The following is a 26,490-nucleotide window of genomic DNA, read 5'->3' on the forward strand; positions in this document are numbered from 1 at the left end:
GTGAAGTCTCTCTGGCCGCAGTGACCCCAGCCAAGTCCTACCCAAGTTTGCTGTACGCCGTCTTGCCGTGCCGTAAGGTAACTCCACCAGTCCCTGCACTGCTGCTTGTTGATTCTTTTGCCGCGTTCTCTGCCCTCCAGCGCCGTCATCGACTGTTTGCGACATCTCCACCAGTCAGACAGCGCCTTTTACTAGCCTCTTGCGCGAAATCCTGTCCCACGTAGCAACCTTGCAATCCAGCACAACCTCGTCTCACTCTACCCTCGGCCACGATACGCGTCTGAGTGGTCTCCGACAGGCCAAATTCGACCACAAACTCGACTTCGCTGACCACGGTAGACTGTCGTCGCCGCCATGTCTGCTGCCGGCACCTATCATCGCTCCAATCAGAAGCCGAGAGGAAATATCCCCTCCTTCAATGGTCCTTCGGGCATTCCTAGGCCTGCGGACAATCACAGTGAAGTCGGAAGTCATGCTGGAAGCGCCAGCTTGAGCGCCAGTCGCGCCAAGCAGTCGAAGCGCGACGAGGTATGTTTGCACTCGGAACCTGAACAATCGGGCTGCCACTGATGCGCGGCCAAGGCAATTCGCAAGAAAATCGAGCTCGACTTGAACAAGAAGCGGAACCCCCAGGGACGCGTCCGTCCCTCGCGCAAAGCTCCCCCTGGAACCGTCCTTGCTCTGAAGCCCAGCTCGGCCCTCCAGATCAAGCCCCACATTACCGTTGCAGAAGCCGCCCAGCTCATGGCAGCGAAGCGCGAGGACTGCGTCTTGGTTACCGACAATGATGAGCGCATTGCGGGTATCTTTACGGCAAAGGACCTCGCATTCCGCGTCGTTGGTGCTGGAATCAGAGCTAGGGACATTACAATTTCTGAAATCATGACCAAGAACCCTCTTTGCGCAAAGACGGACACCAGCGCGACAGACGCGCTGGATCTCATGGTGCGCAAGGGTTTCCGCCATTTGCCCGTCATGGACGAGAACCACGACATTGCTGGTGTCCTCGACATTACCAAGTGCTTTTACGAAGCCATGGAGAAGCTGGAGCGTGCGTACAGCTCGTCCAGGAAGCTTTACGATGCTCTGGAGGGTGTGCAAGCAGAGCTGGGATCTAGCCAGCCTCAGCAGGTCATTCAGTACGTCGAGGCCATCAGGTCGAAAATGTCGGGACCCACGCTGGAGTCGGTCTTGTCCGGCCTGCCCCCGACGACTGTCTCTGTCAGGACCTCAGTCAAGGAAGCTGCCCAGCTCATGAGAGAGAACCACACGACCGCATTGCTGGTGCAGGATAATGGCTCCATCACTGGTATCTTCACCAGCAAGGATGTTGTTCTCCGCGTCATTGCTGCTGGTCTTGACCCCTCTACCTGCAGCGTGGTCCGTGTGATGACGCCCCACCCTGACTTTGCTCCCATCGACATGAGCATCCAAGCTGCTCTTCGCAAGATGCATGGCAAGTGCTTCGGAACTCTGTAAATGACATGAGCTAACACTTCCCAGACGGACATTACCTTAACCTGCCCGTCATGAGCGAGGCTGGCGAGATTGTCGGTATGGTGGACGTGCTCAGGCTAACATATGCCACGTTGGACCAGGTAAAACCCCTCAGCATCCGATCTAGGACGTGATTCTAACAAAATTTTAGATCAACACCATGCAAACTGGAGACAACGAAGGCCCTGCGTGGAACAAGTTCTGGCTTTCTCTGGATCACGAAACCGAGTCGATGATGTCGGGCGAAGGTGGCAGCCACCATCCCCGCACCGACATTTCAAGATCCCACGTTGTTTCCCCAGATGTTGGCCGCCACCTCGAGCGTGGGGAAAGCGTCATGCCCCATGAATCTGCCTCGCATGTTGGTGCTGAAAGCCCCGAGGCTTCGGCTGTAGCACCGTCGGCTGCGATGACCTTGGAAGACGTCCCGTTTGCCTTTAAGTTCAAGGCTCCCAGTGGACGCACGCACCGCCTGCAAGTCGTTCCGTCGGCGGGCATCGAGGAATTCATTTCTCATGTTGTCGACAAGCTCGGTAGCGAAGTCGAAGCAGTTGGCGGAGCGCCCACTGTTGAAGACGGCCACCTGAGTCCCTCTGGATTTGCCCTCAGTTATCTTGATAATGAGGGCGACACCGTGTCCATCACCACAGTTCGGGACCTCATCGAGGCTGTGAGCCTTGCCCACCTGAGCCACCGGGACAAGGTCGACCTCTTCGTCCATGACCCCGAACATCCACCGATCCCTGCAACCACCAACCCACAACCCGACGTCCCCAAGATCACTACGCCGCCCGAGTCAGTACTCAGGGAGCGGAGAAGCGTGTCTTACGAGGACAGCGATGAGGAGATGGAGAAACCCAGGCGCAAGAAGACTCAACAGGCCGCCGCTCAAGAATCAATCATTGCCGGCGTGCCTAATGAGCTGCTCTTACCCGGCGCCATCGTGACGCTTGCAGTAGTGATTGTAGGCGTTTTTGCGCTCGGCCGCGCCAGCGGCAAATAGAGCGTTCTGCTCTTTGAACATGGAATAGTTAGCGTGATTCTTTTCAAGTGACGATATCATGGTGAAGGCTGTCTGCATGGGAATCGGCCGTTATCTTGAGGCGCATTGGTTTTGGTGTATGTATTTAGTACTGTAGTGTAGCGTAACGAAGCGGCAGCAAGCGGACAAGTAGACGGGTAGGGCGAGGGAGCGAATTTCAGAGGTTTTTTCCACTTGATTCGCGCGCCGTTGAATGGGATTCTGGCACAGCGAAAGATGAGAAACAATTCTAGCTTTGCCCGGCTTCAAACCGCAAAGAGCTACTCTCGACCTGTCCTGCGTGCTATAGGTATCGTGCTACTAGATTCGTCAAGTAAAAAAAGTTGAAAAACAAGAAAGAGAAGGGTTAGAGAGGAGAAAGAGAGGTAGGGACTGTTTTAGTCTCTGTCCTTGCGGTATCAAACAGCGTCTTAGCCGAAGCCACACCACCACCAACACTGCCGCGACGACCAACCATCCAGCCCATCTCATTTGCCCTGACAGACCAAAGCGACACCCACTAAACACGAACCGCCCAAGCGAGCCGCTCTTCCCCTCTACGGAATCATCATCACCTTCTCGTTAGTTATAGGCGCCTTCGCACCAGCCGCCGACCCATCATCACTCCCCGACTTATCCACGACGGCATCAACACCATGAATGACATCGGCATCAACGACAGTCGAAAACTGGCCCTGCGTAGGGCGATCCTGAAAGATACCCTGGGGCAAAACAAGCTGATCCTCATCATGATGATCCATTCCCTCACCGAGACCAGGTGGGGGAGAAATCCAGCTGAACGCGGGATACACGACCATGGCGATGCAGAAGCCGGTGATGAAGCCCAGCCGCGACAGCTTCATCCAGCCGTTGGGCGTGCGGTTCAGGTCCGCGCAGCCCATGATGTAGCCCGGCATGGCCGGGAAGATGGCCAGGATGAAGGAGGCGAAGGCTCGCCAGTTGAAGCCTTTCCAGTACCAGTAGATGCTCTGCTCGTTGCCGAGGTACAGGTCGCGCATCTTGACCGTGCGCCGCCGCACTACCCAGTAGTCGGCGACCAGAATGCCTGAGAGGGGCCCGTAGAAGGTGCCGAAGCCGGAGAGTACCGCAATGAAGGTTGCCGCGCTGCTGGTGAGTTTCCAGGGGTTTACGGCTACGCCGACGGCTGCGATGAGGTAGGCTCCGCGCCGGATGTTGAGCCATTTTGGGCTGTAGCAGGCTAGGTCCATGGCCGAGGCGACGCTGTTGAGGATGATGTTGACGGTTACTTGCGCGAAGGCGCAGGCGGCGCTGGCGAAGAAGACGGCGGCCCGCGACCGCGGGGAGTTATTGTAGTGCGATTGGATGTGTCGGAGCAGGAGGTAGGGCTGCCAGTAGGCATCGCCGAGGACGTCGGCGGCTGCGGACGTGCATATGATGCCGAGTACGAAGGCGAGGTAGATCTGCGAGAAGTTGATGGATTAGAATGACCGTCTTGTTGGAGCTTGAAATGGAGTCAGGGGTACATACGAAGATTGGGCATGCAATGGCCTGCGCGATCATGGGCACTTTGTTGCCGTCTCGAGAGAAGCGGCACCAGTCAGACTGACCCAGAGTGATGACAGCGGAGTTTCCAAGCACGCTCGTTGCGCCATATACCATGGCCCAACCTAGGTTGTTCATGTCAACTTTGTCCCAGGGGCAAGAGGACTTGTACTTACCAACCGAACCAGCCAGCAGTGACGGAGGTGCATAATCGCGGGCAAAGTAACGGCCGCCACCGCCAGCAGTGTTGACCGACCAGATGAGGATTCCTGTGGTTGTCAGTGGATTTTCAAAAGACATTTGAGGTTGAGAATTGTTCTTACCAGTTACGACCATAACAAACATGACGCAAGAGACCAAGAATGGTTTGTAGAGACGCTCAGGAGGAAGCCACATGACGAGCAAGACTGTCGCGATCAGTTGGTTTCATAGTCTTGAGAGCCATGGAGCGCAGGGCCTTACAAACGACGTAGTAGAGGACGAAGCCGATGAAGTCCTGAAGTTGGAAAGTGTCAATTTAGTCAATTGAATTGATAGACTCGATTGAGAGTCTGGACGCTACACACCTTTAGTTGCAGAGTGCCGTCGGCAAGGGGGTAGTCCCATTCAGCCCAAGAAAGTGACCAGGTGCCAATCATGGTAGCAACTGCTTGGCCGCCCCAAAAAGCCTGTGAGAGACAATTAGCATTCGCGTTCTTGTAGCCATGGAAGCATTGGAAGAAGAGGCAAGGGAAACGGACCTCAATTCCATCCCAAATCAATCCTGGCATGACGCGGAAGAAGACGGCGACCCAGCTTCCTCTCATGCCCCAGGCCAGTCGACACGTAACCGTGAAAGTAATGTGATGGGCTCCGCCAGGCCACTGCAAGCCGTCAATCAATTGGCTTCTCTTCAGTCCATGGCATCTCCGCGGATGTAGAGTTGCAACTTACACCACACAGGACACACATCAGTGCCAACACAATGGGGGAGACGAGTCCAGCGGTGAGACATTGCTTCGCACTCAGACCGTATGCAATGAGAGCAGAGCCAGTCGCGTAGTTGTAAATGGCGAAACCTGTAGCATCGTTGAGCGATTGGCGGCGCAAATAGACTTTGGTCGAGATTGGTGGGGTCCTCAAACTCACCTCCCGTCATCCAGTATACCGTGTACTTCCACCAGTCCCAAGTACGTCTAGCGAGACTGTCAGAAGCTGCACCACAGTCCGCAACCTCAAGGGCGTGGCGGAGATGGGTTTACCGAGTCTTGTCCATCGGCACGAGGTCTGCGTGGTCCGGTCAGCATGCAACTCTGACGCACATGGTGTTCCTGTCGTCCTCATTCGTCGCCAATGTGATGGTGCAGTAGCTTCGCCTCGTCATCGTGAGAAGGAATTCGACTCGACGCACCAGGATTGACCCATTGGTCCACTCTGAACGTCCCGCTCTTCGGAGGTTGCACCTCCATTCTCTTGAGTGTCTGCCTCCATTGCGCTCTGTCCCAGTTCATGGCAGATGTGAAGGAAGCCATGGCGGCGACGAAAACACAGAGCAGTGAAGGAGAAAAAGAAAAGCACAGTGCATCAGAGCGAGTCTTAGTGAACGACGGCGTCTCTTATCTAACTACATTGGGCATATGTGAACTCCATGAGCAGATACGGTCGATAGCGCTGCCCGGAGGGATAATTGGGGCGTAGGAGGGGTGATCCTAGAGAGCCAGGTGTTTAATCCTATAGATGGTTGCAGGTCGTGCCCAATTGGATTGCTCGGAATGTCTCCCGCCTCATGTGGACATCTTATCCAAGAGGGACACGGGTTGAGGGGTGCTGGATGAGCTTGGCGCTGGGTATATTCATCCTAAATCCAGGGTCGAGCGGCTATGGCGGGGTTAAAGTCTGGAAGGTATAGGACCCTACTTAAGAGGCCAATCGGCTATGTCATTGTGTACGAGATAACTTTTATCAGCGGGTTGTATCGTACGTTGAGCACTTCGTTGGCATGCATACACCACTTCTGCACCACTGTGCCACTGGCAGAGATAAATACCGAAGCGTTCAAGCGATCGAGGTAGAAATTCCAAAAGCTTCATTGTTTTCTTGGGCCTGTCTGGCAACATGGAAGCAACGTCGACTCGCTACATCGCAACGCTGATGTCGCAACTGTTGGGCCTGCTCGTGACATCAATCCTAATCTTTGGGCTTTCTCATCTGCCGAGCTGGCTCCGGAAGCTCGATACGTGGCAGAAATACTGTTCTGGACACATCAAGTTCAGTCGGGAAGCTGGTGAAGGGAAATACCTGTGGCTAGAGGATCCCTGGTCGAGTTCGCCGCCGCAACCCTGGTCATGCGCTTCGGATTGTAAGTTCTAACACGTGACAGAAAACCGCAACTACTGGTTGTGTAAACACGCTGCCATCAAATACGTCTTCAGCCGGTCCGCGATTCAGGAGATAGACCACCGCGCCGGCTTTGACTGGTTCCATCTTGCGGGGTGGGAAATTCCGACGACGGACAGCAAGTACAAGAAGACCGTAAGAAACGCCGACTCCACAGTCCACAGGGAGCTTGCAAAGTCCAAGCTGAGCAGTCTCCTTGACTCGGTCAGAAGAATCGGATTCGGGGAGATCGAGCGGTATGAGGCGGCCGTTGGGAAAGAGGGCAAACATGTCTCCCTCCACACGCTTTTATATCGCCTCGGATACAACGTTAATTGCACCGGTATTTTTGGGCCGGATCTAGATCATGTCAAAACACGAGTTATTTTGCAGAATTTTACCGAGCGCCAGCACGAGATGTTCAATTGTTTCAATTGGCCGCTTCCGCTGTGGTTGACCAGTCTTGTTGTGCCAGGTGCGAGACAGACTGTCAAAGCCCGCAGGCAGCTCTTTGACCAATTGCTTTCGTGGTATAATGCGGGTGGCGTGGCCACGGCATCGCAAGAGATGCAAGCCGTCGTTCGGGTCTTTGAGGAAGCAAAGACGTCTCCTGATGTTGGATCCAAATTCCTAAACAGTGAGTGCATGACACTACGCACGCTAATCCAAAACCCCGGAACTGTCTCTGACTTGAGAAACAGTGATGATGATTGCATTTTTGGCAAACACGCCAGAGACTCTTGGATGGCTCTTCACTCACCTGGTCCAGTCCCCGAAGCTCTTTGCGACGGTCCGCGCCGAGTGCGACGCGGTAGGAGATGTTGACGGAACCGCGCCGTTCTTAAAGCTCACACCTCATTTGTATTCGGCCTTGTTTGAGACATGTCGTCTCTACGTCTTCACGGGTATTCTTATGCCCGTCTTCGATGAAGGATCATTGGCTAATGCAGAGCAGGTACTCCAGCGACCGTCATCAAGCCCACAACGCTGCCTGAGATGGGAGACCATGTTTTTCTTCCTGGTGACATTCTCCATTCGATGGGGCAGTCGGCTGCGATGGACGTTCAGGTTTACGGTGAAGATGCCAAATTTTGGAAAGGCCATCGATTTGTCGGCGAGGGCGAACATCTGCTGAAGTATGACCTGACGTTTGGCAGCGGACGAAGTCCGTGTCCAGGCAGAAACTTCGCCATAGCCGAGTTATGCCTGATAGCCACGAGGATGGTGCAGACGTTCGATTTCTCTGAGCCAATGGTACGTACAGACGATGTTGAGCCTCGGGCGACGTCGAGCTGATTTACGCCCTCGATAGATCACGGAGCGGCTACAATTCGATGACGCAGACTTCGAACTGCGGAGCCCCAAGCCGGAACGGTCTGTCGACATCATTGACCTTGATGGCAAGGTGTGTAGAATTATCCACCCAGGAAACGGGTCTGATCGAGGCAAGTCTCACCCCCCACCTGCTGACGCGTTGCTCACGATGGTTTTGCAGGCCCACCTGGCATGACGGCTGCAAACACGCCAGAAAACGACTTTGCGTGCAAGCTGACGCCTCGAATCTGAGCTGGACATGGAAGAAGAGACGTCTTTGTGCTGTCTCGAGCAGTGCCCAGGCTGGAACTTCGAACAGGGGAAGCTGGAGGTTGGGTGTCGCAAAGGCATGGATAATGGTAGAGCTATAGCGTATCGGCGGTAGATTGACGAATCAAGCCGAAGGAACTGTGACAGAAGACGAGGAATCAATCAGCCTTTTCAGTGACCTCTGACGAACGGACGGTGAGGCGACACGTGATTGTGTAGTCGTGCCCCAGCATCGGCCTGGGTACCTAGGTAAGATAGTTAGCAGTTGAGGTGGGTGTTGGCTTAGTTGGTTAGGTTGGCGGCAGCTCCCAGTCAGCCCGCGCGACCCCACGAACTTTTTTCCCAGCACCTCGACCTTGCCCAAACACCTGCCCGCCTCGCAACTCACGGGCTGCCGACCACACTCTCGATCTGATCCTCTCTTCCACACGCCTCTACGCGCCCTCCCTTGCAGAAATCCCACAGCCTGCGACCGTTGCGCGCGGCAGCGCAAGCCCAAACCCTCCCCCCCCCACCCCGACCCTCGCTCCCAGGCTCTCTTTGAGAGCCTCACCACCGACCGTCCCAACATGTCGATGCTCCCGCCCGAGGTCCACTCGGCCCTGGCCCAGCTGCTGTCTGGTCTGCAGTCGCCCGACAATGTCGCCCGCACCCAGGCTGAGGAGAACCTCAACAATGACTGGGTCAATGCCCAGACCGAGATCTTGCTCATGGGCCTTGCCGAGCAAATACAACTAGCAGAGGACGCTGGCGTACGTCTCGTTGGTGGTACACACTTGTAGCCCCGCTGACCTGTGCCTCGCAGACGCGTTCATTCGCCTCGGTGCTCTTCAGGCGCATTTCAGTCAGGAACCGGAAGGATCCCGTTACAGAACAGACCAAGGAACTCTTCCTCACACTCCCGGAGCCGCAACGTAATGCCATCCGTGCCAAGATGCTGCAGTGTCTCGAGGGCGAGCAGAGTTCGGCCGTGAGAAACAAGATTGGCGACGCTGTCGCCGAGCTCGCTAGGCAATATACGGAAGAGGGTAATGTTTTCACATCACCCCAAGCCATGAAGGAACAGGACCCTGACGGACGTCGTAACATAGGCGAAGCCTGGCCAGAACTCCTTGGAGCTCTGTTCAAGGCAAGCCAATCGCCGGAGCCAGGACAGCGCGAAAACGCCTTTAGGATATTTGCTACCACGCCTGGAATCATTGAGAAGCAACACGAGGATACCGTCCTGGGAGCTTTTACCCAAGGTTTCAAAGATGACAATATTTCGGTATTGCCCACGATAGCTTGGCGATGCGTGGCTCGTTGCAGACACGACAGTCGCCGAGCGAGCACATGATGGCGTTAGCGCTAACGAGACACAGGTCCGCATCGCCGCCATGGAGGCATTTTCTTCCTTTTTCCGGTCCATCAACAAAAAGTCGCAGCAGAAATACTATGCTCTCATCGGCGAAATTCTCAACATCCTTCCGCCCATCAAGGAGGCTGGCGACTCGCAACAGCTGTCCAATGCCCTGATTGCGCTGATCGACTTGGCGGAAATTGCCCCGAAAATGTTCAAGCCGGTCTTTAATGCATTGGTCAACTTCAGCATCACCGTCATCCAGGACAAGGAATTGGAGGACAAGACCCGCCAAAATGCTCTCGAGCTCATGGCTACTTTTGCCGACTCCAGCCCTCAAATGTGCCGCAAGGATGCCAACTACACTCCGGACATGGTGACCCAATGCTTATCCCTCATGACGGACGTCGGCATTGACGACGATGATGCCGAGGAGTGGAATGCCATGGAGGATGTGAGTTGTGTCTGATTTTTGCCATTGGATGTTGCTAACAATTTTTCAGCTCGACCTCGACGAGAGCGACGAGAACCACGTCGCCGGTGAACAGACCATGGATCGCTTGGCAAACAAGCTCGGTGGCTCTGCAATCCTGCTTCCCACCTTCAACTGGCTCCCCCGCATGATGACGTCCTCTGCTTGGCGCGACAGGCATGCCGCGCTGATGGCCATTTCGGCCATTTCAGAGGGATGCCGTGACATGATGATTGGAGAGCTTGACAAGGTCCTTGACTTGGTGCTGCCAGCGCTCCAAGATGTACACCCGCGCGTCAGATGGGCGGGCTGCAACGCTCTGGGCCAGATGAGCACCGACTTTGCGACGACGATGCAAGAAAAGTACCATCAGGTCGTTCTCCCCAACATCATCCCGGTCCTCGAATCCACAGAGCCTCGCGTGCAAGCCCACGCAGCCGCCGCCCTCGTCAACTTTTGCGAAGAAGCCGAGAAGGAGGTCCTCGAGCCATACCTGGACACCTTGTTGAGCCACCTTCTTCAACTCCTGCAAAGTCCCAAGCGGTTTGTCCAGGAGCAGGCCCTTTCCACCATTGCCACAGTCGCCGACTCGGCCGAGCAGGCGTTTGGCAGATACTATGATACCCTCATGCCGCTTTTGTTCAACGTTCTCAAGGAGGAGCAGTCGAGGGAGTACAGGCTACTGCGCGCCAAGGCCATGGAGTGCGCCACCTTGATTGCTTTGGCTGTCGGCAAAGAAAAGATGGGACAGGATGCTATTGCTCTGGTCAACTTGCTCGGAACCATCCAGCAGGGTATCACCGACTCGGACGACCCTCAAGCCTCCTACTTGCTGCACTGCTGGGGCCGCATGTGCCGGGTTCTTGGCCAAGACTTTGTCCCCTACCTCCAAGCTGTGATCCCGCCACTTACGGAGCTCGCCAGTGCTAAGGCTGACATTCAGCTTCTCGAGGATGACGATCAAGTCGCACAGGTTGAACAAGATGAGGGCTGGGAGCTCGTTCCTCTCAAGGGCAAGGTCATTGGCATCAAGACCAGCACCTTGGATGACAAGCATATGGCCATTGAGCTCATTGTCATTTACGCTCAAGTCTTGGAGGCCGCTTTCGAGCCCTACGTGGCCACCATCATGGAAAAGATTGCTCTGCCCGGTCTTGCATTCTTCTTCCATGACCCCGTCAGAGTGGCGTCTGCCAAGTGTGTTCCGGCTCTGTTGAACTGCTACAAGAAGGCGCACGGCGAGCAGTCACCGCGCCTCGGTCAGCTGTGGAGCCAGACGGTCGAAAAGGTCATGGAGGTTCTTACTACTGAGCCTGCCATTGACACTTTGGCTGAGATGTACCAATGCTTTTACGAGTGCGTCGAGTGTCTCGGCAAGGGCTGCTTGACTGACCAGCACATGGCACGCTTCATTGAGAGCGTCGAATCTGTCCTCACCGACTACCAACAGCGTGTTACAGCTCGTCTTGAGGATCAAGCCGACGCCGACGACGGAGAAGAGCTGTCAGAAGAAATGGCATTCGCCATCGAAGACGACCAGACCCTGCTATCCGACATGAACAAGGCCTTCCACGTCGTCTTTCAGATGATGGGTCCTGCCTTCCTTCCACACTGGGAGCGCCTCGTCAAATTTTACGCCGCCTTTGTCAACAACGCCGACCCCACTCAAAGACAGTGGGCGATTTGCATCCTTGACGATGTCCTCGAGTTCTGTGGCCCGCAATCGTGGAACTACAACCAACAGATTATGCAACCCCTCGTCAACGGCATGCGTGACGATGTGGCTGCCAACAGGCAGGCCGCCGTTTACGGCGTCGGTGTTGCTGCACAAAAGGGCGGCGACGCGTGGTCAGACTTTGTGGCTGCATGCTTGCCGACTCTTTTCGAGGTCATCCAGCGACCCAATGCACGCGAGGATGACGACGTCTTTGCAACGGAAAATGCCTGCGCTAGTATCGCCAAAATCCTGCATTTCAACAACTCCAAGGTGGGTAATGTGCAGGAAGTGGTTGCCGCATGGGTCGACACGCTGCCCATCGTTAACGACGAAGAGGCCGCGCCCTATGCCTACGCATTTCTTGCGCAGCTCATCGACCAGTAAGTTTTTCCGCCTCTCTCTATCTCTCTCTCTCTCTCTCCATCAATTCTGTCTAACGTGTCTTCGCAGGAACAACGCGGCAGTCATGGGCAAGGCACCCCAATGCTTTACGCATGTGGCACAGGCGCTCGAGGCCGAGACGTTGCAGGGCAACATTGCCAATCAGATTGTGAGGGCGACCAAGCAATTGGTGCAGACGGCAGGCCTGGATGCAGGGCAGCTGCTTGCGACGCTGACGCCCGAGACACAGCATACGGTGCGGGCATTCTTTGGATAAGTGAAATGCAGACAGGAAGAACGAAAGAAAAAGAAGAACACCAGGTGAGTGCAAATTCAGAGGGCCGCGACGAACAGGTTGCGTGCGCGGAGAAGTGAGGCAGGGGAAAAAACCGAGGACGTCTTTTTTCATTTCTCTCTTTCTCTTTTTTGATGATGATGATGAAGAAGGCTTTTGGTCGTCGTCGTCGTCGTCGCTGGATTTTTTTTTTCTCTTGTATGGTAGTGGAACCTCTTTTGTTTTCCTTTGATTCCCCCCCTTCTTCTACACTACCGATCCGTACACACTCAACACACAACACCCGCACCATCACACTCCATACTCCATACTCATTGGCACGCCTACCAACCCAACACCCGACAATAGAACAATCTTCTCACGTACGCACGCAAGCAAGCACTTTTGGTCGCGCATGTATTTTGCGCACTGCACTCTACGCATCAATCAATCAATCAAATCAAATCAAATCAATCAAACCAATCTCACGTCCTCTCTTGACTGCTGGCATGCACACCAAACCGCAAGTATCTTAGCACACGACACGACACGACCCCCAAAAACAAGACGCACACATATACATATACGGCCGGCCCCTCACCCTTTGGGCCCTTCCTCCTTGTCCCCATTCCTCTCTCTTTCTCTGTTTGATATCTCCTCATTACGCTTCTGATGCGTGTCTCTTTCTTTCAATGGGTGGTACCATGACCACAGAACGGCAGCACATCACTCACCCATCCGTTTCAGAACTCAAATTTCTCCTTTTTCCTTTTGACTTCGACTTGTTCGAAACTTCGACTCGACTTCCCGATTGAGCTGAGAGCGGAGGATGGCGGTTGGATGGGCGATGCGCGCGAGTGGATGGTGAGTAGTAGTAGATCTACATGAGAAAGAATATGGCGGGGGAGAGAAGAAGGGTTTGTGGTGGTGGCTTGTTATCTAGTGAGTTGGCCGATTGATGGATTGATGGATTGATGGATTGGTTGACTAGCAAGCAGACACGCAGGTACCTATGTACGTAGAAAGACGATGATGATGAAAAGGAGATGCTAAGAATGGTTGATTATGCTATTCCGTGTGCCACGATGAGACACTGGCTAGCTAGATGGCTGGCTGAGAAAATGGAGAGGAAATGTCTACGTCTTTTTCCTGTCATGTTTGTTAGTTATTGATTATCCCTTCCCTCTGCTAACGATAAAGTTTCCATCCTCACTACCGTACTGGTAGTAGAACAATAATCGCTTCTCCCTTCACTCTGCTATCCATCTACTGCATCATTCAAAACACTAACACAATCATACCGACAACCATCATAAACGTGCTCTCAAAAGTGCTACCTTAGCACAGCAATGGTAGAAATAGAAATTAGTAATACTACAGACGGGCAAACAAACGGCAGCACAGCACAACCACCCACTCTACTCATTGCCAGCCTACGTACTTATTCTAGATACTGGGTCGTTTCTTCACTTCATTTCGCTTTGTCCTGTACACACTCTGAGCATCGACTGTACAAAGATTGCGGACGGTCGGTCGCTGGTGGTGGGCGCCAAGGCAACCCATCCCACCTACCGATCCCACCGTCCGTCCGTCTACCCCCAAATCCGCACGTCTCCTCTTCCCGATGCCGGACCGGGCCGCAGCCACCCAGCGTCATCACGCTTCATTTTGTGACCAATGTGCGCACGCTTTTTGATATATTTTTTTTTTCTTTCAATTGAGGCTGGAGATGCAGGATGGTAGGTATCAGCGCGTTACTTTTATCATAAGTCCGTATTTTGCCCCAGCAAAGTGATTTGGAGGTGGGTGGGTAAAGTTTAAAAGAAATCATAGATTAGCATCACTCGTCCCGTTTCTTCGTCGCTTGTGCGCCGGAATCAGAGTGGTTGTGGCCGCCGGCCGCCGCAGCCGTCGCAGCCGCCTCGGCAGCCTCGCCCTTGGACTTGTTGTTGTTGTTGGGAGCATCGCCTGCGGTAGATGCGCCGCCGCCGCCGCCGCCGTCGGCTTCATCGGCATCCCAGTCTTCGGCGTTCTCGTCCCAGTTGTCGAGCTCTTCCTCAACGCTCATGCCGCCCTCGCCGCCTTCGCGGATGACGCCCGATTCTTGTCCGTGACGGCTGCCGCTGGTGCCTTCGCCCAGCTCGAGGTCGACTTCATCGTTGTCTTCGCCCGGAACGGCGTGGTATAGCTTGGCTTGCCGCCGGCGCTCGAGCATGCGTTTGTGGTACCAGCTGCACAAGGCGATGGCTGAGAGGGAGCCGACGGCGTTGGCGAGAATGTCCCACGGGTCGAATTGGCGGTCATTCTGGGAGTTGCATGTCAGATGGGAGGACTGGAAGACAAGAGAGCGATATGCGTACTGGTAGTAGACCTTGGACGACCTCTGAGCCAACACCGAGCAGCAGCGGACAGACGAATAACGTAAGGTGGAGGACGCGACGTCGGTTTGTTTCGATTATCCAGTAAAAGCAGAGCTAGAGGGCGATCAGCGCATGCTGGTTGTTTTGGGATGGTCGAGATGGTACAGTGATGAGGAAAAAGGTGATGAAGTGTAAGGCCTTGTCGCTCTGCTTGTACGAGGGGATTTGTTGGCGGCCGAAGCCGCCTGCAGCAGCGAGGAGGCAGAAGGCGGCGAAGGCGCCTGGAGTGGTGGTTAGCCGTGGAGCAGGGGAGGAAGAGACAGGCGGCGAGTACCTGCGGGAACTTTGCGGATTCGCATGGGTGTGGAGTGTGGAGTGTGGAGGAGTTGGAGGTAGGACTATCGCGGGTGGAGCATGTGAGGCGGCGGGTGGTAGCGAGGAGATTGTCGAGTGGTGGGGCGGGACGAGGTGCGAGCGTGGGTGTTGCCAGAGATGGCGATGGTGTTGGTGGTGGTGGCAGCTGTGCTGGCCTGGCGCATGATGGATCCGATGGTAGCAGGGCGGTCAACCGAAGGGACCGAGTTCTGCCGGCGGTATTTTGGGCTGGCAGCTGCCGTGGTGCCAGGGCGGTCAGGGCGGCCGGCTCAGCACCCACTGCCACCCACCTCCAGCCGCGCGCCCGTCCAGTCGCTCTGACCGACCAGACCTCCACGGCACGCGCGACTCCCTTTGCATCACCGAGACCCGCCCCCGCATCACCTTTTCATCAAATTTCGCCTCTCATCCATCACCAGTCGGCCCGGCCGTCCCTCTAATGCCCATAACCTCCTCGTCGACGCGCCCGTTGACCGTGGAACAGGGGACTGACGAACCCGGCGCTGGTCGAGGAGGTGTTGCCAAGACCTAACGTCGGAACGAGCGCGGATCCTATCATGAACATCGTCCACCAACGCCCGCCCATACGACATCCCAGCTATGGCGCCCATCGCAACTCGGCCCTCCATACTCCCCAGACCAAACTCCGCAATCACCCCATGAACCCAGACGACCACCTCCACTCGGCCTCCGCCCCGCCCCCCGCTGACGACGGAGACGTGATAATGGGCGACGATGACCCCAGGGACGCTCAGTTCAGGGAACACTTTGCAAGGTCAGAGGCTCGTCTGGCTGCGCTTTTGAGCGGCGCGCCTCTGGACTCTTGTTCCTCCTTCAATGGCCATGATGATGTTGCTGTCGCGCCGCAACTTGACCGCGCCGATCCCAAAGCGCGCCCCGCTCCGCAACCCAAGAAGCCCGCCCGCATCATCGAAGACGACTACGGCGACGACGACGACGACGACGACGACGAAGACGATGATGATGATGGCGCCCCTGTCGCCGAATCGCCGCTGCAAAACAAGTCTAGCGCAAGCGCCAACAGCCTCCAGGTGCCACCTTTCCACTCAAAACCTTCATCCGACCGCGCCGCATCCACCTCCGCCGACCCTGCAAAGTCCTCAGAAGATGTGCGCAAGGAGCTCAATGAGAAGAAGACGGCCGCCGAGGAAGCTGCGCGCCAGAGTTTTCATACTCTCTTCTACACACTGGAGACGGACCGGGATGCCATGCTGGAGCAGCAAAAGCTGGACGAGTTGGATCGTCAGGTGGAAACGGAAATGTCTGGTCAACCTGGCAGCAGCGCAAACAATGCCTCCCGGGGCGCACAGCAACAGGGTTCTTTGAGCAGCGCCAACTTGGGATCCTCGAGCTTGACGTTCAAGCACTTGATTTCGCGCATCGACGCAAAGCGCAACTTGGTCAGAGCGTCAGATGCGCAATTGCGCAGTCTCATGAGTGACGTGCGCAAGAACCGCAGCAAATGGGCGAGCGAAGACAAGGTCGGCCAGGAGGAGCTGTACGAGGCTGCTGAAAAGGTCCTCATGGAGCTCAAGGCCATGACCGAGCATGCTGCGCCCTTCCTGCAGCGCGTCAACAAGCGCGACGCACCCGACTACTACCAAGTCATCAAACAGCCCATGGACATTGGAACCATGATCAAGAAGCTCAAGTCGCTGCAATACCGATCCAAGAAGGAATTCGTCGATGACCTCAACCTGATATGGTCTAACTGTCTAAAGTACAACGCGGACCCTTCTCACTTTTTGCGCAAGAAGGCGCTCTACATGAAGAAAGAAACAGATAAGCTGGTTCCACTCATTCCTGAAATTGTCGTGCGAGATCGTGCCGAGGTAGAGGCAGAAGAGAGAAGGATGCAAAGCATTGATGCCGATTTGGAGGGTGTTGAGGAGAGTGATGACGGTATGTTTTAATGTTTTGATTACCGCTCTCCGCTAATGCACTGTAATAGAGGAACCAATCATGGCCTCGCGCGGACGCAAGGCTCCTAGTAAAGGGAACAAGGGGACATCTGCATCAAGGAAAGCACCTTCGGCTGGTCCCGAAGGTACCCCTGGAGCAGAGACGAAGCCCCCGCCTGGATCCGCTACCAACCCACGCACCGAGTTCCTCCGCGCTGATTCTGATATTCCGACTGATCAAAACGGATTCCAAACTCCACCGCCCCCCGGAACACTGACACCAATAGGCCTTAACGGCGCCAGTGCTAGCCAGGCTGACGTCTCGGACATTGATGCCGGAAGCTCGGTGGTTGGCGCGGCGCCGGCTGAGGACCCTGACCTGGACGATGCCGAGTTCAAGACGTGGAAACAAGTCACCAAAAAGGACAGAGCCATGATTGCTGCTGAGCGGCATAGACTCTTTCGTAATGATCATCTCAACATCGAAGAGCCTGCTCTGCTCCGTACCAAAGCTGGGATGCGTCGCTGGTTGAAGCAGCACAAGGAGGCGCTCAACAATGGCCAATCCGACGATGACGTCGAGGCCAGTGACGGCAAGAATGGTGTTCCTCAGGCTTCGGGCGAAACTTTGGCCGAAGGAATTGAGGGTGAAGAAGAAGAAAGACAAGTCCCCGACTACTACGACATCATGTCGACGATACCAGACCTGAATGAGCGTCTTAAGTGGGTTGAAGATTCCGAAGGCCAAGTGATCCAACAAGGAGAAGAGTTCATGCGAATGCTACCCAAGGGCTACTTTACTGCTCCTCATAGCAAGTTGACCAGTAGGATGGACGCAAACATGAGACAGATGCAGGACACTCGCAAGATTTGCTCAAAGATTGGCATTGTAAAGCAGATGCAGCTGCAGGGCCAGGTAAGCGCTTTAAGTCAAACTAACTCCCAGTGCTGACCTCGGCAGACTTACCAAAACCAATTCCAAAAATACGACCCACAACCCTTTGAGGAACAGGACATTGAGCCTGTCGTCGTCTCTGAAGAGGGCGCGGTCATGTCACAGTGGACTTGCAGGGCTGCCCTGCAGAGGAGCGTGGCCAAGATCTTCTACCACGCCGGCTTCGAAGAGTTCCAACCGTCAGCTCTAGAGTCGGTGACTGACATTGCAAGCAACTTCTTCACGCAAATTACCAGGACATTCAATGTCTACCGAGAGTCGCCCAAGGTCAGAGCTGAGCCGGTCCTGGTCGGTGATGGTCCCAAGTGGAAACCGCGGTTTACCAATGAGGAGACGATCCTTCACGCCCTTCGCCAGAATGGAGTCGATCTCGAGGCATTAGATGGGTATGTCAAGGAAGACGTTGAGCGGCTAGGAACACGCCTTGGTGTGATGCATGAGCGGATGAAGGCGCACTATTCAGAGCTCTTGGTAAGCCCATTCTCTCTCGTCTCGAACCATCCACTTACGTCCTATAGCGTCCCGCTCTCGACCCCAATGCTGGACCTGACGGCGCGGGTGCATTCAACGACGGCAGTGAACAGTTTGTCAGTGGCGACTTTGCCGATGAGCTCGGCGAGGATTTCTTTGGATTCAAAGAGCTGGGCCTCGACAAAGATCTACCTACTTTTGCGGTGCCATTCCACTTGTTGCAAAACAGACTGCACTCCCTCCACCAGGCGCAAAACGCAAGGTATATTTTTCGACCCAGGATCCAATTCATCTTGCTAACAACTCAACAGTGCCACATCTACGGTTGGCAAGCTCTGGGAGAATCCTGCACCATGGGAATCCGTTACTATTCAAACAATCCGCAACCAGATTGGTCTTGTCCAGCCCTTCTTTCTGGAAAAGCTGCGCGCAAACAACGACCAACAACTGGTCGAAGACGAAGATTTGCCTGCGAAGCAGCGCTTCCCCAAGCCACGTCTGCCACCCACAGGCAAAATTTCTTCGCCGAGAAAACGACCGCTTCGCGAGCAGCAACAAATGGCCAAGAAGAAGAGAAAGCTCGACGAAGCTGGCGGCCATGGGGATGCTAATCACGTCCCGGTCAAAGCGCTCAAGACTCCCATCGGCAAAGTCAAGCTGGAGGCTCCGCAGAACAAGGACACGATCCCGGACCCCGAAAAGGAGGACAGTGGTGTCGTTGGCATGATGAGCCCGGAGAGTATTAACGGCGCGGGATGAGCTTGTTCCTTACCCCACTTTCTGGCCTCAGCATGCCACTCACTCAAGTTCTTGATCGCTGCTGGCTCCGACAAGGGTTCAGTCTTTAGAGAGACGAAAACTTCTTCGATACTGGTTTGGATGAACATTACTTTCAACTCAAAAAGAGTCTCAGAGACTAGGCTGTCCAGCCGCCGTTGATCTCCTATAATTAACACTCCGATATGGTAGAAGCAGCAAACAGCATTGTCGCTGCTCCGTCTGGCCAAGCAGTACGATTCACGTTTCTTTGACTGCATTTTTGGCCTTCATACCGGCAAACACTTGCCCAAACTACACTGATTTAATCCTGGCCACCATTTGCCAACTCCACTTCTACCAGGCGACGAATCAACTGGGCGACTGACGGGTGCTTCTCCCCTCAATATATGCAAAGCTTGTCAGCTTCATCAATCCATTTGGGCGGGCCTTTATCAACCCTCCAACCTAGAAAGACGAGCACGCTTGGATCAATCAACCAAGGCCGCAAATGTCATTGTCCACGGGCACCTTCTCGCCATCGCTTCGCCCACTCACTCCTCACCATCACTGTACATACAGCAGGCTCTGTGTTTTCGATTCATAGATCGGCCTTCATGATCATCTTCTCCTCCACCTTCCTCGACCCTCTACTGCCACCCTCCTCAGCCCCTCTCATCTCTCCGTTCATCATCATCATCATCGGGTGGTGGCGGTCGTGGGGTGGTGCCTCGGCCTTCTTTTCACTCGCCAGACAGTCATCTGCTTTCTTCGTGCAGGGGCTCGACCTGCCTTTTTTTACCCGGAATTCTTGGAATCCGGATTGCTTTTTGGCTTTGGCGTAGGTCATTTGAGCTTGGCTGCTTCCTTTTCCTCTTCTTCATGCGTGCGAGCTTGCGCGCGTCTGGGCGGATGACGTTGTTGGGAAATTAGCTTCTTTTTCTTCTTCTTCTTCTTCTTCTTCTTCTTTTTGGTTCTTTCGCCGGCGTTGCGTTGCGCTGCTTCCAGTTAGTCGTTTGCCGCTTTTACACTTTCTTGCTTGATTACTCTTTAGTCCCCCTTTTTATTTTCTTCTTCCTCTTCTTCTTCGCCTTCATTAGATCGAGCAAGCAACAACAGATGAACGATGACGATGATGACGGACCACGGACCACGGATAGCGACCGGAGTGGTGGTCGGAGGGCGGGATGGGCGATCGTGGGTGTGGTAGTGAGTTTGTGGGGATGGGCGAGAGCGTCTCAGCAGGTCAACGAGCAGTATGGTTGATAAGGAAAGGAGATGGAGAGGAGGAGGTAGGTAGTGGTGACGGTGGTGCTGCACAGAGGGAGGCAGGGAGAGTGAGACGGAGAGCAGAGCAATGCGCGCCTCTGGTTCTACGCCTGACGCAAGCAAGCAAGCAAGCGCCAGCGCAGCGGCAGCAGCAGCAGCATCAGCACGTACGGTAGTCAGTTGTTGATTCGTTGAAGATACCCGCAATCGATGATGCATCATGGTTGTTGAATGGTTGAATTAATTGGATTGAATGAATGATACAAACTTGGCTTGAGACTTGACACATGCTTGACTCTCTTACTACTCTCGTCTCGTCTCTTCTCTTTGCTTGGTCCCTTCCGCTGCCTTTGCTCAAGTCGTGGAGCCGGGAGTGTTGAGGTTGTGGTTGTAGATGTTTCGTGGAGGGATGGAAGGTAGGAAGGAAGAAAGAAAGGAAGAAGGAATATTACGCTTTAAGTGAGACGAGGCGGGATGGCGTTTACCATGTTAGTAGAAGGGGATACCTAGATGTGTAATATGGATTAGTTAGAGAGCGTGGAACACAAAACAGACTATTTTTCTCTTCTTCTTCTTCTTCTCCTTCTTCTTCTTCTTCTTCTTTTTTCCTTGGACCAGACTTGTGCTCATGATGATACCTATATTATAGTTCATCTCGTCTAAGCGGGGCGCGGGTACTGGTGGGCGGTTCTCATTCCTACCAGTTCCGTCTACACATCTAGATATCTATCTACCTACCTATCTACCTATCTATCTTTTCTATGTATTAAGTACTATAAATACTGTATATCCTATATATAATCTAGAGGATAAGACCAAAGAACACCGAGAGAGGATGAAAAAGAGTAATAAAAGGAGAACCGCAGATGCTCGAGTACTCGACTGGCAGGGGAACAGTGCTTCCGGTGGATGACAGCAGTGCCTAGGAACGTTGGAAGCAACTGGCCAATCTTTTGCGCCAATGCATCAATAAATGAATGGCCCGACCGCTCCGCTCTTGTGTCCACGGTTCGCTTGGAGAAAGGTACAGGGGATTTGTGATGGAAAGATCGAATGCAGCTGTTGGATGGTTGCTCCATGTTGCTTTATGCTCGAGTCTGGTCTACTACATATCTGTCCCCTTGCCCCCCTCCCCATCCCCTCCCCATCCCTTCCTCACCTCGCCCTCTCCACTTACTCACTTACCCAGCCACGTAATCTCCAACTCCACGCTCCCGCCATCCGTCCAGACAGTCACCTTGGTCGTACCCTTAGGCACCTGATTCGCGTAAAACGTGGTGATGCCATCGAAGGCGAGTCTGCCGTCGACGGCGGTGAAGATGGTCGGGTCGTTGATGCCGGACCCGCACATCAGCTCGCTGTCCATGGTGATGGCGCAGTCGCCGCGGCTGCTGCGCAGTGTGAAGCCGCCGTCCACGCCGGCTGATGTCGCTGTGAAGGTGGCGCATGTACCTGAGGCGTACCATGTTCCGCCGCTGACTGCGGTGGTTGTTAGTAGGCGAGGATGGGTGTGGTGTGGGTGTGGGGGAGTGGTGGACGGGGAGGACGTGAACACGTACTGATACAGCCATTGGAGCCGCCGTCATGCTCAACATTCAAAAAGCCCTTGCCACTAAAACTCCCCGTGCTAGTCGGCAGCGCGGTCGTCGTCGTCGTCGCCGTCTTTGTGTGCCTGCCGGTTGTGGTAGGAGAGGGCCCGCCGCGCTTGGGCACGTAGCGGACCTTGCTGGGGCAGTTGGAGGAGCTGGACACGTCGATGGGCACGAACTGCCCGGCTTGCAGCGAGCCGCGCACTTCGAAGCCGTAGTATACTTGGTAGAAGGTCTTGCGGCCGCTGCCTTCGCAGAGTAGCGCTACGCCGGACCCGTGCTGGGCCTTTAGCGCTGCTTGGATCTCGGACGTGCTGTAGGTTGCGCTGGTCGAGGGCGTGATGCCGGCCGCGGCGAGCCACTGGCTTGTGTTAGTTGTGTTGGATGGAATGGGAGGCGCTCGGGTGCAACTTACCTCGTACGTTGGACGCTCCTGGAACAGGGAGACGCTCCTGTTGAAGAAGTCGCGGACTTCTTGCCTGCTGCTCTGTATTAGCTCGCTTTCCAAGACTAACACCCTTGCAAGCAGTACCTTTGGTAATCGTCATAACAAGTAGGCTTCAGCGTGGACACGCATGTTCCGTGCTTTGCTATTCCCGAGATCAGTTTACCATGTACCCAGACGCTTAGTCCACATAGCTTACACCACTCGTGTTCCCAGAAGCTCTCATCCGACTCGGAGTTGCTCTTCCAATACGTTGACATGTACGAAACGAGCTCGGACTCGCCGAAGTGGTTCAGAATGGCCGTGATGTTGCGATACGCGCGCGCGTGATCGCAGTTGGAATCGTACGAATGACCGTCACAGTGGTCCGGCCTATGGAAGCAGCTGTCAGACACCAAACTGACACGGATTCGACATGTCAGGATGTGAACTTACCAGAGACCATGAATGGTCCACCTTCAGCTAGTTTAGTCTTCAGCAAGCCACGAGCTTTCCAGCAGAGCACCTACGAATCACTCCAGGCACGTTAGCATTCCGCTTTCCGCGGGCTTCGGACATGGACCACATACGACGGACCAACCACCGGATTCGTGTCCCAAAACGACGTGAGCAGGAACTGGCCGCCCGGGTAGTTGAAGCAGCACAGGTTCTCCACCACGCTGCTATTGTGGCAGCTCAACTGCGGGCTGGTGCACGCCTGCGCGGTGCCAGCGTGGACGGGCTCGGGGTTCCCCATCAAGACCTGGGCGCCGCCGAGGGCGAGCTTGGAGAGGGAGCGGAGAGACGGCATCGAGGAAGCCATGTCGTCAAAGGCGGCCGAGACTCTAGGGAGGACGGCGTCTCTGGCCGCGGCCGTGACGGCATTGTGTACCTGGTCGAACATGACGGTGGCCGTGTTGCTGCGGAGCTGCTTGTTTGATAGCTACGGTGATCGTAGTCGTTGCGGGTCTAGTTCATCGAGTGACACGAGGAGGTGGAGTTGCGTAGCTGTAGCGAGAGGGGACCTGAGAGATAGGGAGGCAGGGCAAAGGATGGAATAGGTAGGTAGGTAGGTAGGTTGGTAGGTAGGTAGGAAGATAGGTAGGTCGAAAGCGGTCTGGCATGGCTAGGGATGGCGCTCGTGACGTCCGAGGCCAAATATCTGCCAGCAGCCAATGGGGAAAGATGTGCGAGCAAGAGACGGGCACGAGGCTTTTGTTCACAAGATGAAAGGCCTGATGAGCTGCACTTGATGCCGTGTCGATGGAGCTGATGCAGGTCCCGGATACCTGCAGCCGATGAAGCTGTGATTGGCCAGAGCTCCCATACTACCACCCCTCCCTTGTCTATGCCTCCTGCAAAGCATCTGTTAATTTATTTGACATCAACGCTACCAAGGTTGGAAACAAGTCAAGAATGCTCCTCCGCCCTGTCTCCTTGCTGGCAATCTTCTCCAACACGATGCCCCGGCAGCATCATCAAACTTGCCCCACAATCAAGAGAAACTCGGAGTCGTCTGTTGCTTTGCCATTGATTTCTTTTTACTTTCCACTTTCAACTCGTCCGCTGCTTGTTCCACCCTCCTTGAAAGTACAAGTCGATTATTTCACCCGACTCCTAATTGTGCCTGCATGCAAGCATCCATACACCCATCCATCTCCAACAAGCGCGTTTTCATGTCGCAAAAGACCTCTCTATATGCGTGTTCCGATGTCGTTTTGCTAGTCCTCAAAACCATCAATGGCGCTACCCGTGCTTGCTTGCTTGATTCTTTCATGCATTGACGTTGGTCGCCGCAATGTCTTTGCAGCTTTACCGCCTGGGCATGCCCCTGCCACGACCCCTGAGAGCCCGCTGTGCGGCGCCAGGAGGCAGACCGCGACCAGGCGCTTGCGGCTGGGCCGACTCTTGGTTCTCTGTTGCGGAGGGTCAGCATTTGATCTGAAAGACACATGTAGAAAGAGGGGCAGGTCGGCTGTGAAAAGGGACGTACTTATCGTCTCATCAACGCTCAGAATCATGCACGCAGCCTCAATGGCGGCCTGGATGGCATTCGACTTGACAAGGCTAGGCTCCCAGACAAAGGCGTCGAGGTTGTTCGTGATGCCCTCGTTCTTGAAGTCGACGCCGGCCCACTTGTTGCCCTTGCGGTGCTCGACGCGCAGGCGGTTGAGAATGTCGGTGGCGTCGAAGCCCGCGTTGTCGCAGAGCTGGCGCGGAATCACCTCGAGCGCCTTGGCAAACGCCTTGATGATGCTCTGCTGCTTGTGCGGCACGTTCTTGTCAGCGAAGTTGTGCAGGTACGCCGACACCTCCATCTCGCACGCGCCGCCGCCAGCCACGATGGTCTGGTTCTTGATGGCCCGCTTGACAATCATGATGGCGTCGTGCAGCGACCGCTCCACTTCGGCAATGAACTGTTCAGCGCCACCGCGCAGGACGAGCGTGCAAGTTTTGGCGCCGGGGCAGCCTTCGAAGAAGTTGAAGCGCTCTCCTCCAATTTGTCGCTCCTCAAACTTGGCGCAGGTTCCGAGGTGTTCGTCGCGAATGTCGCTGCAGGTGGATTGGATAGAGGCGCCAGTGGCCTTGCAGACGCGCTCCATGTCGTCAGAGGAGACGCGGCCAGCGCAGAAAATGTCGCGGTCCGCAAAGTATCTGAGTCGTTAGAAAAGTCTACCAATTCGAGTGACCAACTTACTGTGTTGCCAAATCACCAATGGGCAGCTTGCTCAGCACCACCTTTGCGCCCGTCTTGTACAGCGCTTCCATCTTGTTGAAGATGATTTGCCACTCGGCGTCGACAATGGCCTGGTACTCAGAAACCTCTTCAACCCGAACCTCGGCATTGTCCTTTTCGGCCTTGAGTTCCAGCTCGACGTTCAAGCAGACAATCCTGGGGTCGGCAAATGACTTTGGTTGCTGCTCGAAACCGGCGTAGGAGAAGGTCTTCTTGAATGCCACGCCGTTGACGAAGAGCGAGTCTTGCAGCGCACCGCCGGTGATCTTCTTCATGCCAATCAGTCTCTCGTTGAGGTCGTCCTGGTCGAGGGACAAGACGGCGTCGACGACCACTGCCACGAGTAATTAGCTGGTGCGCGCGCAAGTACCTCCTTTCTGCCACTCACTCTTGGTGAAGAATTCCGAATTCCGGTGTATCAGCTTGCTGCTCATGGCCGTTGCAGCCAGCTTTTGCAGCGTCTCCCTCTGGTTACTCTCTCCAATGTCGACCGAAATCTCCTTGACCTTGTTGACGGCCATGGCGCATGCCCGCCTGAGTCCCTTGATAATGGTCTGGCTGCTGACGCCCTGCTCGACGTATTCCTTGACCTCCTTGAGAACTTCGCCGGCCAGAACCACCACAGACGTTGTGCCGTCGCCGACCTCGGCGTCTTGCGAGCGAGCAATGTCGGTCAGAATGCGCGCGGCGGGGTGGACAATGTCCAGGAGCTGTGCGCCGTCAGTCGAATGTCCCCTTTGACTGTCGAGCTATTCCTGCGAGTTACAAACGTACCTTCATCACTGTTGCGCCATCGTTGGTGATTGTCTGCCTGCCATTCTCATCCACCAGCAGCAGGTCACCTCCGTAGGGTCCCAGGGTGCTCTTGATGGTCGACTGCACGGCCAAGCAGGCGTCAATGTTGGATATTATTTGACCCTTGCCTTGCGACTGATCCGTCCCTGTGATCCATCAAAAGTCGCTGTCAGTTGTTTGGTTCCCCGTGTCCCGAAATGTGCGTTGGCGGCGACGTACCCTCCCTAAGCACGACAATCGTGGGTGTTTGGCCTCCAAAAGACATGGTTGCTCCGGGAGCTTTCGGCAAGGTATTGCGCGTGTAAAGGAGCCCGGACTGGAAGAGGGAAGAGGTTCTTGAGGGGTTGAGGTGGTGGAGCGGAGCTTCGAGGGGTAACTTGTGGGCGACGCTGAGCTTCGACGCGTTCTGTCGGCCAACGGCGCCCGCGATTTTCTGGGCCGAGTGCAAACACTGCAAACTGCCCTTTCTTGGCGTCGTCATCCCATGTCGACCTCCCCAACGACAACCGACATTAAACAAAACATATGAGAGCAGCATTCATGTCTTGATTTTGTCTATTCCTCAAACGCGCCGGATTGGCTTTTGTCCACACCTCCTTAGCTATCGTACAAAACAGGCAAAACTCGCTTCTTGGTATCCTCCGCTCAACTTGAACTCACTAGTCCAGTGCAA

The 26,490-nt window shown here is 54.9% G+C and overlaps 9 protein-coding genes across 9 annotated transcripts; 4 read left to right on the forward strand and 5 right to left on the reverse strand.

Annotated features, from left to right (window-relative positions):
* The first annotated feature begins 260 nt into the window (after positions 1-260).
* IWZ02DRAFT_142919 (CBS and PB1 domain-containing protein) lies at positions 261-2,816 on the forward strand. The gene is made up of 4 exons (XM_066761788.1): positions 261-528; positions 583-1,456; positions 1,504-1,598; positions 1,649-2,816. Exons 1-4 carry the CDS (start codon positions 355-357, stop codon positions 2,498-2,500), a joined length of 1,995 nt encoding a protein of 664 aa, XP_066626537.1. The 5' UTR covers positions 261-354; the 3' UTR covers positions 2,501-2,816.
* IWZ02DRAFT_496888 (permease for cytosine/purines, uracil, thiamine, allantoin-domain-containing protein) lies at positions 2,815-5,553 on the reverse strand (the record flags this gene model as incomplete). Its single annotated transcript, XM_066770180.1, has 11 exons — positions 2,815-3,960; positions 4,028-4,167; positions 4,219-4,311; positions 4,366-4,449; positions 4,505-4,538; positions 4,609-4,710; positions 4,783-4,905; positions 4,976-5,100; positions 5,171-5,217; positions 5,284-5,308; positions 5,433-5,553. The coding sequence occupies 11 exons, from the start codon at positions 5,551-5,553 to the stop codon at positions 3,076-3,078; spliced, it is 1,779 nt and encodes a 592-aa protein (XP_066626538.1). The 3' UTR covers positions 2,815-3,075.
* A 583-nt stretch (positions 5,554-6,136) lies between these two features.
* On the forward strand, positions 6,137-7,963 carry IWZ02DRAFT_487788 (cytochrome P450; the record flags this gene model as incomplete). The annotated part of the gene is made up of 6 exons (XM_066769402.1): positions 6,137-6,344; positions 6,402-7,034; positions 7,099-7,302; positions 7,353-7,651; positions 7,710-7,806; positions 7,893-7,963. The coding sequence occupies 6 exons, from the start codon at positions 6,137-6,139 to the stop codon at positions 7,961-7,963; spliced, it is 1,512 nt and encodes a 503-aa protein (XP_066626539.1).
* Positions 7,964-8,294: 331 nt separating this feature from the next.
* Positions 8,295-12,373, forward strand: IWZ02DRAFT_143009 (armadillo-type protein). Its single transcript, XM_066761789.1, has 5 exons — positions 8,295-8,733; positions 8,787-9,248; positions 9,343-9,774; positions 9,824-11,889; positions 11,960-12,373. Exons 1-5 carry the CDS (start codon positions 8,551-8,553, stop codon positions 12,165-12,167), a joined length of 3,351 nt encoding a protein of 1,116 aa, XP_066626540.1. The 5' UTR covers positions 8,295-8,550; the 3' UTR covers positions 12,168-12,373.
* A 1,631-nt stretch (positions 12,374-14,004) lies between these two features.
* On the reverse strand, positions 14,005-14,883 carry IWZ02DRAFT_487790 (uncharacterized protein; the record flags this gene model as incomplete). Its single annotated transcript, XM_066769403.1, has 4 exons — positions 14,005-14,469; positions 14,525-14,638; positions 14,690-14,805; positions 14,859-14,883. The coding sequence occupies 4 exons, from the start codon at positions 14,881-14,883 to the stop codon at positions 14,005-14,007; spliced, it is 720 nt and encodes a 239-aa protein (XP_066626541.1).
* Positions 14,884-15,225: 342 nt separating this feature from the next.
* Positions 15,226-19,210, forward strand: IWZ02DRAFT_143040 (transcriptional activator spt7). The gene is made up of 5 exons (XM_066761790.1): positions 15,226-16,822; positions 16,872-17,737; positions 17,783-18,247; positions 18,295-18,509; positions 18,559-19,210. The coding sequence occupies exons 1-5, from the start codon at positions 15,457-15,459 to the stop codon at positions 19,004-19,006; spliced, it is 3,360 nt and encodes a 1,119-aa protein (XP_066626542.1). The 5' UTR covers positions 15,226-15,456; the 3' UTR covers positions 19,007-19,210.
* An 843-nt stretch (positions 19,211-20,053) lies between these two features.
* On the reverse strand, positions 20,054-20,494 carry IWZ02DRAFT_430348 (uncharacterized protein; the record flags this gene model as incomplete). The annotated part of the gene is made up of 1 exon (XM_066766056.1): positions 20,054-20,494. The coding sequence occupies one exon, from the start codon at positions 20,492-20,494 to the stop codon at positions 20,054-20,056; it is 441 nt and encodes a 146-aa protein (XP_066626543.1).
* A 926-nt stretch (positions 20,495-21,420) lies between these two features.
* Positions 21,421-23,541, reverse strand: IWZ02DRAFT_414255 (ribonuclease T2-like protein). The gene is made up of 8 exons (XM_066765757.1): positions 22,876-23,541; positions 22,816-22,821; positions 22,742-22,762; positions 22,506-22,678; positions 22,394-22,451; positions 22,277-22,343; positions 21,832-22,222; positions 21,421-21,751 (listed from the first exon to the last, which is right to left on the reverse strand). Exons 1-8 carry the CDS (start codon positions 23,187-23,189, stop codon positions 21,450-21,452), a joined length of 1,332 nt encoding a protein of 443 aa, XP_066626544.1. The 5' UTR covers positions 23,190-23,541; the 3' UTR covers positions 21,421-21,449.
* A 512-nt stretch (positions 23,542-24,053) lies between these two features.
* Positions 24,054-26,206, reverse strand: IWZ02DRAFT_143051 (chaperonin Cpn60/TCP-1 family). Its single transcript, XM_066761791.1, has 6 exons — positions 26,037-26,206; positions 25,797-25,963; positions 25,411-25,732; positions 24,984-25,356; positions 24,279-24,940; positions 24,054-24,201 (listed from the first exon to the last, which is right to left on the reverse strand). Exons 1-6 carry the CDS (start codon positions 26,080-26,082, stop codon positions 24,098-24,100), a joined length of 1,674 nt encoding a protein of 557 aa, XP_066626545.1. The 5' UTR covers positions 26,083-26,206; the 3' UTR covers positions 24,054-24,097.
* Positions 26,207-26,490: the final 284 nt, after the last annotated feature.

This window comes from Phyllosticta citriasiana (genome assembly GCF_038021145.1).
Source record: "Phyllosticta citriasiana strain CBS 120426 chromosome Unknown IWZ02scaffold_2, whole genome shotgun sequence".
Taxonomy (NCBI): domain Eukaryota; kingdom Fungi; phylum Ascomycota; class Dothideomycetes; order Botryosphaeriales; family Phyllostictaceae; genus Phyllosticta; species Phyllosticta citriasiana.